The sequence below is a fragment of the Mesitornis unicolor genome, unplaced genomic scaffold (assembly GCF_000695765.1).
Source record: "Mesitornis unicolor isolate BGI_N332 unplaced genomic scaffold, ASM69576v1 scaffold11718, whole genome shotgun sequence".
Lineage (NCBI taxonomy): Eukaryota > Metazoa > Chordata > Aves > Mesitornithiformes > Mesitornithidae > Mesitornis > Mesitornis unicolor.
Genome location: NW_010203946.1, coordinates 15831 through 29287, shown reverse-complemented (window position 1 = coordinate 29287; position 13457 = coordinate 15831). Strand labels below are relative to the sequence as shown.

General features: G+C 42.9%; 1 protein-coding gene across 1 annotated transcript in view; it reads left to right on the top strand.

The window, feature by feature from the left end:
• The window catches only part of ACACA (acetyl-CoA carboxylase alpha), a gene marked incomplete at its 3' end in the record, with an annotated part of 81053 nt that overhangs the window by 60270 nt on the left and 7326 nt on the right, over positions 1-13457 (top strand). Inside the window, exons 35-38 of the mRNA XM_010190908.1 lie at positions 461-616; positions 2461-2664; positions 4928-5083; positions 5682-5828. Coding sequence (XP_010189210.1) covers positions 461-616; positions 2461-2664; positions 4928-5083; positions 5682-5828 — 663 coding nt within the window. The remainder of the gene's footprint in view (positions 1-460; positions 617-2460; positions 2665-4927; positions 5084-5681; positions 5829-13457) is intronic.

Genomic DNA, 13457 nt, shown 5'->3' with positions numbered 1-13457 from the left:
AAACCATCCTAGGAACCTGCGTGCAGACATGTTACCTGCATAGAGTCCTGTGGATGTGTGCCCTCCCTTTGCCAGTGCTGGCTCTGCAGAAGCACATCTCCAAAGCCCTAATGTTCCTGGGCTTCAAGGAGATTTTTCTTCAGCCCAAGTGGACAGTCAGAAATGCTTGCATTTTGAGGCAACAGTTGTTTCTCCTGCACTACTGGCATAATGGTTTGGTGCCTCTAGTTTCACATTTATGCTGGCCTAAATGAGGGCTCGAGTCAGCTGGGTGTGTGAATCCAGCCAGTGGGAATACTGGCACTGTGATTGGGATGGATCTGTTTCAAGGTGGCACAATCTGCTGAAACTAATGTAGCTTATTTGCTTGCTCAAGTCCTTCTGCAGTTTTTCAAACATTGTGTTCTTGGACTGTGATTTTTGAGTAGAAAGGAAATTATTTGTTGACAATATCTGGCAGGAAGCCTCCTTTGAGTATCTGCAAAACGAGGGAGAGCGATTGCTTTTGGAAGCCATGGATGAGTTGGAGGTGGCATTCAATAACACCAACGTGCGCACTGACTGCAATCACATCTTCTTAAATTTTGTGCCTACTGTCATCATGGACCCATCTAAGGTATGGTCTACATCTAGATCTGAATTGTTGTTTTTTTCCTTGGGCTTGGCTCATCAGAGTTAAATGCTATTTTGGTGTCTTTTTATGCTATGCTCTGTAAGCAAGTTTACCTATTGAGTGATTACATTTTAATACTGTTCAGTGAATGACGTGCAGTTTCTACTAGCCATTTTGTAACAGAAAGCACAAGAAACTGGGGACCAGTATTAGAAATTGTAACACAAGAGCCAATTTACTTACTCTGTGTATGAATACTGGAGGTTTTCTTTTCAGTAAAGAAAGTGTTGTCACATAACTAATGGATATTTCTAACTAGAGACTGCTCATTGAGCTGTTAAACCAACTTCCCTTCAAAAGTAGAGAGAATATTTTTATTTTAGCTAGTTAATGCAAGCAATTAGTTTGTTTCATGTTAGAAACCTGTTTGTCAATGAAGAAGGAAGAAAGCGCTGGTTTTTCTTCCATCTGTGAGTCAGTATTAAATGTAAGATAGATTGCAGAACTAGGAGAGTTCATATTTTTAGTGGAGTAACGCTGTCCTTCAGACAGTGGAGTTCACTTCCTCTGTGTGAACTAAGGAACAGTTTATTAGAAATAAATTTTGCGTTTGAAACTAAACTTATTTTTTTGTCGTGTGTTTGAGATGAACAATTTTAATAAGGAAATAGCTTTAAATGTCACAGAAGTCCAGATTCTATCCAAATAAAACGTGAGACAAATCATGAACTTAAAAAGAATTTGTAAATCGAGCTACAAAAAGAAGTGCCTCATTTTCATTCCCCGATACAAAACCGCAGAGATCAACATTATAAATAAATGAACATTAAGCTTTGTACGTGCATAAATGAAAGTGTTTAGGCATAAAGCATGTTTCTGGTTAGCAGAACCACCACAAAGAAAGTCCCAAATAAACTGTAAAGGCTGCATTTAGTTGGAAATCAACATTCTGTTCATGGTTACCGAAAGATGAGAGCTGACCTTTCCTTATGAGAATAACTGAAAAGTTTAAAAAGATGAATTGGTTATCAGAATAACCGTCTCTTGCTTGCTGACTTTTAAATCATGATTAAAAATTGGTGGCTTATGTAGTTTTTGAGTAAATCCCCTCTCAGTGCATCCAAAACCTTCAGCTCCCAGAAAGGTCTGAAGAAGCTGGGATATGCAGCCCGTGGAAGTCAGGCTGCCCTCAGATGTGCACCGTGACTTTTTCCTGAGCTGCTGTGGAAAAGAGACTGTTTATTTTTTGAAAGAATGTTAAAAAGAGACTATAAATTGCCTTATTTTAATATGTGCTATTTGCCAACAGTAGTATATTACAAAGTTTAATAGAACACCAGAAGGCCAAGCTCCAAGTAGTAATTGCTTTGGTGATTTAAAGCCCCGTACCGCATGTGCGGTGAAACATGATTATTGTGCGTATAAGTGCTACATAACTGTTTGTCAAGGATTTCACTTGCCTGCGTTTTGTAGTTCTTAGCTGTGAGCTGTGTCTGCAGGAGGAAAGGTAAATGAAGGGGAAGCCATGGGCATGGCTGGGGTGTGATGTGCTGGGAGGAAAAAGGGATGTGGACCCAGCGCCGTCCCCTACCTCAGTAGTCCCCAGGTTGAGGTCAGTTCCTGCACGTCTCAAGGTCTGTTAAGGGGAGAACGAACGGGCCACCAAGGTCCCAGAAGAGCACTGGGCACGTGCTGCTTTTTGGTGCTTCCATCTCTGCTCTTCTGTGAGGTTCACCTGAATGCTGGAGTGCCCCTTTGAGCAGGACCTTACAGTGGTGGGATGGGGGCGTGACAAAGAGGTGGATGTGACCAGAAAGGGGAGGGAAATTCTTCTTGTGTGTTTTAAGATTGAAGAATCTGTGCGGAGCATGGTGATGCGCTATGGGAGTCGCCTGTGGAAACTCCGTGTCCTCCAAGCCGAGCTGAAGATCAACATTCGGTTGACACCGACTGGGAAGGCAATTCCCATCCGTCTCTTCTTGACCAATGAGTCAGGCTACTATTTGGACATCAGCCTGTACAAAGAAGTGACAGACTCCAGAACAGCACAGGTACGGGTCCATATCGCTCCATTTATTGATGGGCAGATTATCTGGGGGTACACATTATGTCTGATGAAGCTTTTCTGTGGTTTGTGGAATTCTCAGGCAATATGAAATTGCCATTCAACTTTGCCAAAGGAGGAAGAATGTAAAGATAATCCTGCAATAGGTGTGCAAAATGCAGTCAGTGATGTAAAAGCGCGTATCTTAGGATTGTTTTGTGCGTACCTTCAGTCATTTGTACGTCTGTGTTCCTCTGTGGCAGAGTGCTTGAAAAAGTAATAGAAAAGTAATCACTGTTGGTGCTCATCCTGTAGGTCGTGATAAAAAATATTAATTATACGTTTCCCTGAGTGGATAGAGAAAATCTGTGAACTTGTCCTTTAAATTCTAAAGATGTAGGGAATGACCTGGGTTGGATGATATAAAATTATTGAAGATGCTTTTATATCACTTTTATGAACCATAATGGGCTCTTTTGTAATAGTTGTGGCTATTCTGATATTTCTTCTTTTCATGGCCTAGAAGTAGTGTGGTTAACTGAAATACCTACGTATCCTAAAATACATGGAGCATAGGACGCATGAAAAATATTTAAATACAGAAATGTTTACATCTCCCTCTGTAATAATCTCTCTGCCCTGCAGTAGTAGCAGAAAAATAAATCGCTTGGGCATCGTTAGTGTTGAACAGAGAGTGCTGAGTCTCCTTTTTTTTCTCCCTCTTCTCCATGGAAATTTCTCTAGCCAGCTGCCTCGCCGTGCAGTCCGGCCGGTTCTGAAGATCCTAGCTCAGATAGTGTCTGTATGCTTTGCTTCACCTCTGCCTTTGAGTGGCGATGAGGGAAGAAAAGGACATTTTAATAATCTCCAGTAGCTGAGCTTAACACTTGAGCTTTTTTAGTCATTTGCGAAGGTCACCTTTCCTCTTTAAACTCCTTCTCTGGTGAGCTTTGTGTTTTTAAAGCTAGGAGAATGTGCTTGTGTGTGTGCAGCTCTTAGCAATATTCCAACGTTTGTTTTTTTTAATTTTACACTCACCCAGCTGTTAAACCAGTTGTGTTGAAAAATTGTCCAGATAGGAATTATTTCAATTGACTCTTTGAGTAGCTGGGTGGAAGGTTTGTCTTAAAAATCTAACGCCTGCAGACTTTGTAGATCTTCCTCCTCGTGACAGAGGTTTATAGAACTGGTTCAGAACTGTATGTATTTTCCTACATTTTCAGAGGGTTATGTTGAACATAGAGAATTATTTTAAAAGAATTCAGACATCACTGATGTGCTGTGTGCTTTCATGACTTCTGAAAAATGGAGAATTGGGCCCTGAGTACAGGAACATCCTAACACAGGCACTGTCACAAATGTTTTTTTATCCTGAATAAATGTTTCTCCCACTGAAGAAGCAACTCCACAAAGCAACGTTTGTGAAGAGTGAAGAAAGTGTGAACTGCTGTTTTTAATCTAAAAACTAAAATAGGCTTTACTTACTGAATTTTATCTTTAGTGGAATTCTTCAATTAATTTGCCTTCAATTAGAAAAAGATCTGCAATTTGTAACATCAGATCTGATCACCATTGTGTTAGAAACAGCCTCATTGGTTGCTTCTGTCAGGCGTGTTTCTATTAAGCAGCATTTGTGCAGGGTTGTCCCAGTTAAGCAGTGCTCCTCCTGTTTCTTTGTTGAAATAGATTTCCTTCAGAGCCCTGGCTGAGTGGAATATATAGTGCCATGAAGCATGGCAGCTGATAATTCATGTTGCTACTCTGGGAAAATCTTTTAAACTTATAATATCAAAACTTCAAGCCAAATGACATATGCAAGTCTTGACCTAGCTTTCGTGATCAGTCAGTGGAGATACGGATACCGTGCTGTGCGACTACATAAATAACAGAGTTCTCCTCTCTGCTCCCAGCTATCGCAATCCATCGGCATAGATACGGTGTCAGGGGAAATACTGGTGCAAGTGAAGGCATCTAAGTCACAGGCTTTTTTCTGTGGGGATGTGGCTCTGTTCACTTTGCTTTCTGCTGTGATATGGTAATAAGTCAGTGATACTCAGAGCCGTGCAGTAATGGTCCAGCTCTGTCTCCAAAGGGCAGTAACGCATGATGAAGCACGGTGTTCCAGGATATGCAGGTATTAACATATTTGTAGAGAACAGAAACAAGCCTCATCTATCTGGAATAGCCTGGTGATTTTTGGGGAAGTCTGGATGAGATAGGTGCGTGGAACCAGTGGATTAAGCAGTAATTGGTTGTGTCTTGTGCTGCAGATTATGTTCCAGGCATATGGAGATAAACAGGGACCACTTCATGGGATGCTGATCAACACCCCGTACGTGACCAAAGACCTGCTTCAGTCCAAGAGATTCCAGGCACAGTCTTTAGGGACATCCTATGTCTATGATATTCCTGAGATGTTTCGGCAGGTAAGTGTTCTTAAGACCTGGTGGGTTGCTCTGGATGTTTGTACCTGCAAAGCACTTCTATCAGCTGCCGTCCTTGCTTGTCAGAGAAACAAGTGGCCTGGAGTGGCTAATGATGGTCCCCCAGGGTCTATGGGCTGAGTCTACTTGGAGAGTAATTAGGACTCTTCATACAGAGCTGCTGTAGGTCCATCAATAAGTCAAAGAGTAGAAGCTGAAATAGAAACGATCTTCCCTTTTGTTGTTTATGTTTCCTTGTTTTCCCACCCTGTTATCCAGCCTTCCTAAAGGGTTGGACAATGCAGGGGTGATGATTCCTGGGGTGGGACTCATACATCATTAAAAGTGTTAATGAGTTGCAGAATTGACTGCGTATCTGATTTGCTGGGTTCTATCCTGAATCACATAATTTGAATTACACTACTTTGAGTGAAACCGTGTTTCATAGTTTAAATTCCCAGGTGGTAGCCACCGAATATCATCAGTCAAATTGGGAGAAGAGATATTTGAGAGTGTCCTCTCCTAATAATAAGTCACAGTGATTGAATCAAAATATTTGCAGATGACGTTCTTAACAAGACTTTATCTTTTCATCCTCTAGTCTTTGATTAAACTCTGGGAGTCTATGAATGAACATGCGTTCCTGCCAACCCCGCCGCTGCCTTCTGACATACTTACGTACACTGAATTGGTGTTGGACGATCAGGGCCAGCTCGTGCATATGAACAGGCTGCCGGGAGGAAATGAGGCAAGTTGCACTTTCTTTAACGCTACTTTGCTTTCTGTGTCCTGCAGTACATTGTGTTTTGGACGAGGTTTGACAATTGTAATGAAAATTTACCAGCCAGGCACAAAATCTATTCATTCAGTCTTGCACAGATGAAATCTCTCTCTTGAAAATGAGATTTTTGTTTCATTAGAAATTAATACCTTCCATACAATGGGTATTTTAACCTCCATAGTAAATGATGATTCCATTTCAAACCCGTGCCTATTCTGTTTTTCTGTCATAATTAAAAAGTGCTCATTCAGCTATTCCAGGTAACTGGAGTTTGTATTTGAGCAAAATATGTTTTACAAGACTAAAGAGAAATGTTTTCTAACCAATTTTATGCTTCCCATTTAAATACTTGCCGTGCAGCATTTGTGTAGCGCGCTGGCAAGGTGTGTGCAACATCCCCCTCTAGTGAATGATTTACTTGAGACCAACAACCAGCTAACGCTCTTGGGGTAACAGAGTTACTTCTTCAGCTCCAGTGGGAGGGGGCTGTTCTCTTGTGGTGGGCTTTTTTGTCATTATATTAACAAGCCAAAGATTGCAGCATTGAAATGACTGAAGAATAAAGCTAGCTAGTAAAAGATGTGTTTATTTTTATTTTGCCTGGACTAGGTGAGACTCAGTGAGTCAATGTTAAGTTCCTGCAGTAATTTAAATTTGAACAATCTGAAGTGGTGGTATCCTTTTTTTTTCCTTGGTGTCACTGAACTAGAACCTTTTACTAGATACATAATTTAAGATTTACAGAAGCTTTGTTCAAAAACAGCAAGTATAGTGATGAGAGGAAATAGGGGTTTTCATCACTATTTACTTGCATATATCTTGTCAGGGGAAGATTTTGAATATGATGTTCTCAAATTGAACTTAGTAAATGGTGACCACGGGAGCACTATGTCCTTGCCTTTTGCTGGCCTGTAGGAGAAATGTTTTAACTAGTCTAATTAAACCTGAAATGAGCTATTCCCTGCATTCTTAGTGAAAGCCGAGGCTGTGGTGCAGTGGAGGCTTATGCCATCATCTTTCTCTGCTCTCGTTCAGCATTTGAGTGGATGGTGGCTGGGGAAATAGTAAAGTCCCTCAGGGATGTCGCTCTGTTCTTGCTGAAATTACAAGCACAGAGCTGCCTGGGCATGAACATGTAGTGTTTACTCTGCCAGTATGAATACAAATAGTCTTATTATAAGATATTCTGTACCCAAAGACCACCAAAAAAATTAGGAGCTTTTTTAACCCTTGGTAGACTTTGTTGAGCTCAGTCTGAAGAGAAACTGCGTCGCTGTTGTCGTGTGCATGGTGGTGGTATCTAATGCACAGGTTCAGGCCATGCCCCTGTGGTTGTTACACTGAGGGGTTGAGTCATGGGAAAGTGAAATTAAGAAAGGGAAAATACGATGTTTCCCCCACATTTTTCAGTCTGGCTGCTGAAGATCACTTCTTGTGGAGGCCCATGGCAGACTCTAACCTGCTTTTTAAAGACTCCCCAGAAATGAGGCGAGGGTCCTGGCTGCAGAGATTAAATCCCAGCCCAGGGGAAGCGGTGGGGCCCAGGATGTGCTCTGTGCCTCCCCGGAGGCGTGGAGCTCGCAGCTGGGAGTGCTGGCCTGCCAGCCCAGGCCCGGCCCGTCTGCGGCTGGACGAGTTGTTGTGCAGCTGCAGTGAGGTTTGAGGCTTTGGCATTGAATTCTGTTACCAATAGCAGCTGCACACAGTAGCACTCATTCACAGGTGAGAGTGGTCAGACTGAGGAAGAGGTGCCAGCAGCAGCCTGAAGGACAAGTGACATTCAGGAGATGACGAGCTGCTGAACAGATCCATTCCTCTGTGCTGCGCTTCCTTTATCTGGATGAGCTGACTTTAGGCTTTTACAGTTGAATTCGGTTCAGCTGAAGAAACAAATTTTCACAAGTTTCTCTTTCCAAGGAAGACGGCTGCAGGGGTGGAGAAGGGAGAGACAGGATGCTAGATAAATTCAGAGCATAAGCCTTTTCTTTGTTAAGGCTGTAAGTGGATCCATTCTGCTTTTTTTGAGAGTCTGCGTAGCATCTGGGCAGAGGAGTACAGCATCTTATCTGCCAGGAAGCAAAGATCCTTGGGGTAATCCATCTATGTGGCAGTAGCTGGTAGTATTGCATGGGAAGAGAAGACATGCTGCAAAGAGCAGGAGAAAATATTAATTGGTTCTGCACTTCTTCCATATGATACAATGGTGAACCATTCTCAAAATATGGCACATTTCCTTGGCTCTCTAAACTTGGCTGAATTTGATAAGGAAAAGTTTTGTCCTCAGATAGATGTATGTGACTTCAAAATGCCAGAAGCCCATATATACTGAAACTCGTGTTACAGGGGAGACGATCCCTGAGCTGAGCACAGCAGGGAAGTCAAGGTTCCCAAGCTTTGCGGTGATTTGCACTGCTTTGGTTTGTTCATATCCTGGTAAGATGTGACTACTTTGGGGTATTATGAGGAAAATTTAGACAAATATGTTTTAAAAGTCTCTGTATTTGTAAATAAGTGCTGGATATTATGTTATACAGCACTCCCCCAATTTTGGTTTGTAACCCTTAATGGTCAGTCCCAATGGAGCCTATGGCCCAGAGATCCTCAGAGGTGTGAGCTGTTTCCAGTTCAGACCCCAGTGAGGCAGGAGTGCATGGTAGGAACTTTCCCAGTAAATGTGATTTTCTTTTTATTATTATTATTATTTATTTATTTTAATCTTTCTTCCCAGCAAAAGCTGATGATTTTCTGAATCCAAAGTCTTTGGAGAAGTTGTACATCCATGTGTTTTTTACTGAAGAGGAAATTTCCATTGAAAGCTTGTGACTGTGGTAAATACCGTTGGTGTTTAGTGCATTTAGGTTCCTTCCATTGCAAGTGGGTGCTGTGCCATCGTGGTGCCAGCTGTTCTGAGGTAGGGCTTGTCTTTCCCGTTGGAGCTGTGCTGCACAGTATGAACAGCGACATTTTCCCATTGTGAAAAGGGATCAAGACACTCTTCCTCTGAAAGCATTCGGCTGAGCTGAGTGCCCTAATTGTTTTAGCAGCTGAAATCAAGAAAGCAGCATAAAATCCAGAAGACCTGTGGTCAGTGTGTTCAGCTGGATGTCAACAACTGAAGCTGCAATCCCTGCTTTAATATCGGGCAGAGTAGGAGCTCAAAGCTGAGGTTCTCCTGTCCTTGCAGAGTTTGCCAACAGTGTTCTGGGCTAACATGTCAGTGTCTGCAGAAAAATCTGTGAAATGGGAATTCTCAAGACCTTTCCCAATACAAGAGGGTTTTTTCTACTTGCGACCACTTCACATAGCCCACCACCTCATTTGGAGTAATTGTCTCTTTCCTAGTAGTCTCAACAAAGAAGCCAAGGACTTAATGGACCATGAAAATGCAACTTGCTGTTTATTCCTAGGCAGTGCTTGCTCCTTCTGAGCAGAGCATCCTCTGCCTCGTCATGGCCACGCGAGGGAGCTTGCAGCGCCGCTGGCCCTGCCACCTGCTCTTGCGGCACTGTAGACATCACTAATGCAGGGCTTTTTTCCAACCTCTCATCCACTCGGTGCAGCCAGAGCTCCTCCTGAAGCACATCTGCTGTCTCTTTGGACTGCAGACAGGATCCTGGGTGTTGCCTGGGGCTTTCTGTTAGATGGCTTCTGTTGGATCCTTCATGTTCAGCTTGTGAACTGTGTCCTGGTCTCTAGTTACTCTTGTTTTGGTGTTTGTTTGTTTGTTTTGTTTATTTGGGGTTTTGTGTGTGTGTGTCTTCTATTACCAGTCTGGCTGCTTTGACACCTCTGCTTCCATGTGAGGCTGTTCTGATAAGCTCTGTCTACTGCCACAGGATTTCAGTCAGTGAAAATCCTTGACAGGACTGAATGTGCCACAGTAAAAAGTTGGGAACAAGTAGTGAATAATTCTCAGAGGCAGCAGGCATAGAAGAGAGCTGAAGAAGTCAGTATTTTATCAGCAGAATCAAACACCAGTCAATAGCTCCCTTCTAGTGCTCCTGAGTAAAGACACATGGAGTATGATTTAATGTAAAATTGTGAGTGTATCAAGAACTAAGCACTAGAAGGTGGATGCTCAATGTGTTTCCAGTCTGACTCTTAAGACAGACACAGACCATTGAAATGCAGAGTTTAGATTGGTGAGAAGAAAAAAATCCACTTGTAGTTGTTTGTAATCTTATGCATTTTACTCTAAAATGTCTTTAAGAAGACAATTTTAAGTTCATACCACAGCCTGGATGCTTATCTCAATTATAGCGCAGGACTTTCAACAATACTGCTGAATTTTTCTTTAAATAAGTGGAAGGCTTTTTTTTGTCATGTTTCTGGCTAAGATCTTCATTGGGCCTGTGAGGTAGAGGTGTGAGATCCCTGATATTGGGAGGGATGGGTTTGAAAGGATGCAGCACCTCTCCCTGCCTGTTTAGGAGAGCTGATGGCTGTCCTCTGGGAGCCCTTTGCCTCGGGTGCTCGCTGCTGTCCCACCTGTCAGCTCAGCCTCTGACGTTGCTCTGTAGTTTCGTGGCTGTGCTAATATGGGGAAAGAGCCAGAAATTGTGCAAACACAGACAAGTGAGCAGGGTTAGAGTTCAGAAGTGTATGGCAATATGTATGATATTTTAAAAGGTCTTAGTTGCAGTAGCTCTGCTGAAGACAGGACCTGTAATGTAGTGACACCTGCTTCAAATGCCTGTTGAAGGCAGCTTTGTTCTGAAGATCAGCATATTAGCTGGAATCTTAGTGTGAAAAGGTAATTCCCTCAGCCTATTGGAGAACTCAATACATGACTTGTCATTCTTGAGCTGGGCATTCTGATGCTTTCTATAGCACTTTATGTATTTTGACTACAATTTACCATGATCCTCTGGCACTGGGACTGCACCAGGCACTGATAAGACCCAACTAATCTTCAAGGACAAGGAGAAAGTGAGTGTAAGGAGTGCCTGCAGCAACATCCCACGTTACCCTTCATCTCAGTCTCAGCAATGTCCATGTCAAATGTGTCATTTTCCCTACTGGCACTAGATGTCACAGTTTTTCCTTCACAGGAGTGTGAGGAGGAGAAATAATCCCTAATCGAAGCAGTTAGCTGGAGCATTGGCAGGCACCCTTTCTTGTGAACACGGGAAGATTTGGCCAGGTGAAATTCAGGACAGCAGCGAGCAGAGGGCTGCTGAAACACTGCTTTGGCAGTTCCCTGGATCGCCTGGGGCTGAAAGGTGTAGCTAATGAATTTTATACAAGCAAAGCTTAATAGTTGAACTGCATGTTCTGCTTTGTCACCCCGTGTTCCTGCATTTTATGACAGGCACAGGATATTAAAACATCTGCTGGGCTACTTACAGCGGGTGGAAAGTACTTGAGAAAACGCAGAGAATGGGTGATGGCAAAGTCAGTGAATTAACACAAAGATGAAGGAGAACATATGTGCGTCTTCTTCCCGTGCCCCAGCCCTGCCACTGTTTTAGTGAGATTGCTGTAAAAATAGTTGTTTCTCTTTGGGTTTCCCAGCCCTTCTTCTTGATGAGTTTTGGGAGCAATCCTAACCTGAAGGCTCTTCTGGCCTTAGGAATGGGTTTAAATAACAGGGAAGCTGGACAACTATTTGTGCTGCACAGCAAGTGATGTCTCCTCATCTGAAATACTCGTGGTGCAATTTCAGAGGGTGAACCTCCTTTGGCAGAATAATTTTAGCCCCTATCAATGAGATATGCTCGGAGGTCACAACGAGACGCAGGGGTAGAGATCAGGACAGAGCACGTTTTTGTTGCTGACTGGAGAGCGTTATTTTTAGTAAAAGGTGGAATGTCGTGTGACAAGTGGGATACAATACAAATTAAAAGAGGGTCCCCCTAGCATCACTGACAGCTAATTTTTTTTTCTGCCTTATATGCCTGGATCATTTAATGTAACTTCAAGAGTAGCGGTTGCATGCATGGGAGGATGAGAGCAGAGTGCGGGGTCTTTTGAGCTCTGCTGGAGCCGGGATGGGTGCACGTCGCAGTGTGTGTGGAGCATCTCCTTACCTCAGCAGTGGCTGCGCGCGTCAGCAGGAGTGCTCCGTAGTGCCTTGCACTGATTGTAGGGTTAATATTCATGCAGATCAGTATCTTCAGTGTGCTGTTTCTCACAGTGCTGTAGATGCAGTATCTCCTTTGGCCTAATTTTTGAAAATGCACGTCTATTCTGTAGCCATGCTAGAAGTTCAAGACTTGAAAAGGCTTTCCTTACAGAACCAGAGGTTACGAGCCTCTGACATACACCTTTGAGTTAGAATTTATCATAATTATGTAAAAGATGAAGGTGGGAAGTAAATGATTTATTTATTACTTTAGTATACTGAGAGATGACTGAATTTCATAATGGTATCCAACAAATACCGAATTTGAATTTTGTTACCTTTCTTGTAATTCTGACTTCTAGCAAATGTTTGCATTTAAATCACACCTCTAATAAGTGTTCATGACACTTGTTAACATTTTACAAAAATTAAGTTCTTGGGCAGGAAATAACCCGACACATCACAGGTGAGGCTCTCAGAGGACTCTGAACGCAGTGCCTACCCACATCGTGTCTTATTCAAAGAGCAAAGAGCCTCAGATTTCTTGGTTGGTTGTTAAATCCTCCAATACAAGCATTGCTGGATCAGCAATAAGTGGTGGCACAAGGAGTTGTTCTGTATTTTTTTGTATACGTTTGCACACGTGTGGATACTGTAGACAATAGAGTTCTTGCCTAGAAGAAAGCTCCTAATGAATTATATCTGACATTCTCCATAATATATCTATATTATATATCTACACATCTACCCTACCTACCCTACAACTACCTAAAGGGAGGTTGTAGAGAGGTGGGTGCTGGTCTCTTCTCCCAGGTGATGGGGGATAGAACAAGGGGAAACGGCACCAAGCTGTGCCAAGGGAGGTTCAGGTTAGAGATAAGGAGGAAGTTCTTTACTGAGAGGGTCGTCAGAAGCTGGAACAGGCTGCCCAGGGAGGTGGTGGAGTCACCATCCCTGGATGTGTTTAAAGAGCAGGTAGACGAGGTACTTAGGGATATGGTTTAGGGGGTAGACAGGAGCAGTTGGACGTGATGATCTCAGAGGGCTTTTCCAACCGAGCAATTCTGTGATTCTGTCTGTCTATAAGTCTATAACTTCACCAGATGCAAACTACTTCAGCTGAAGTTTTTGAGCCTTTACACTCTTTACACTCAGCCTAGGGAGAAGGTATTTATTGTTTGGTTTGGAGAGCTTCATCAAAAATACTTTTGTTTCGGTGAAAATGCTGCCAGCATTGCTCACAGTTGATTTTGTGGGCTTGAAGCAGAAACGTGAATTTGATAGCAAATTAGGTTTGGGTTCAGCATTTCACCTTTTGCTATCCCCAAGAGACACTGTGCAAGCTTCATACCTTGCAACACAGTTGTGTGCAGTAAAAACTTCTCTTACACTGCCTTTAACAGGCTTTTTTGAGCTTTCCTTGTGGTGCTCTGTGTGCTTTCCCTGAACATCAGCCATGCTTTTGCTGCTTTGCTGCCTGGCTTGCCATCCGAGTGCCCCTTGGTCTAGCGCAAGGAGCCGAGACAGCAGGA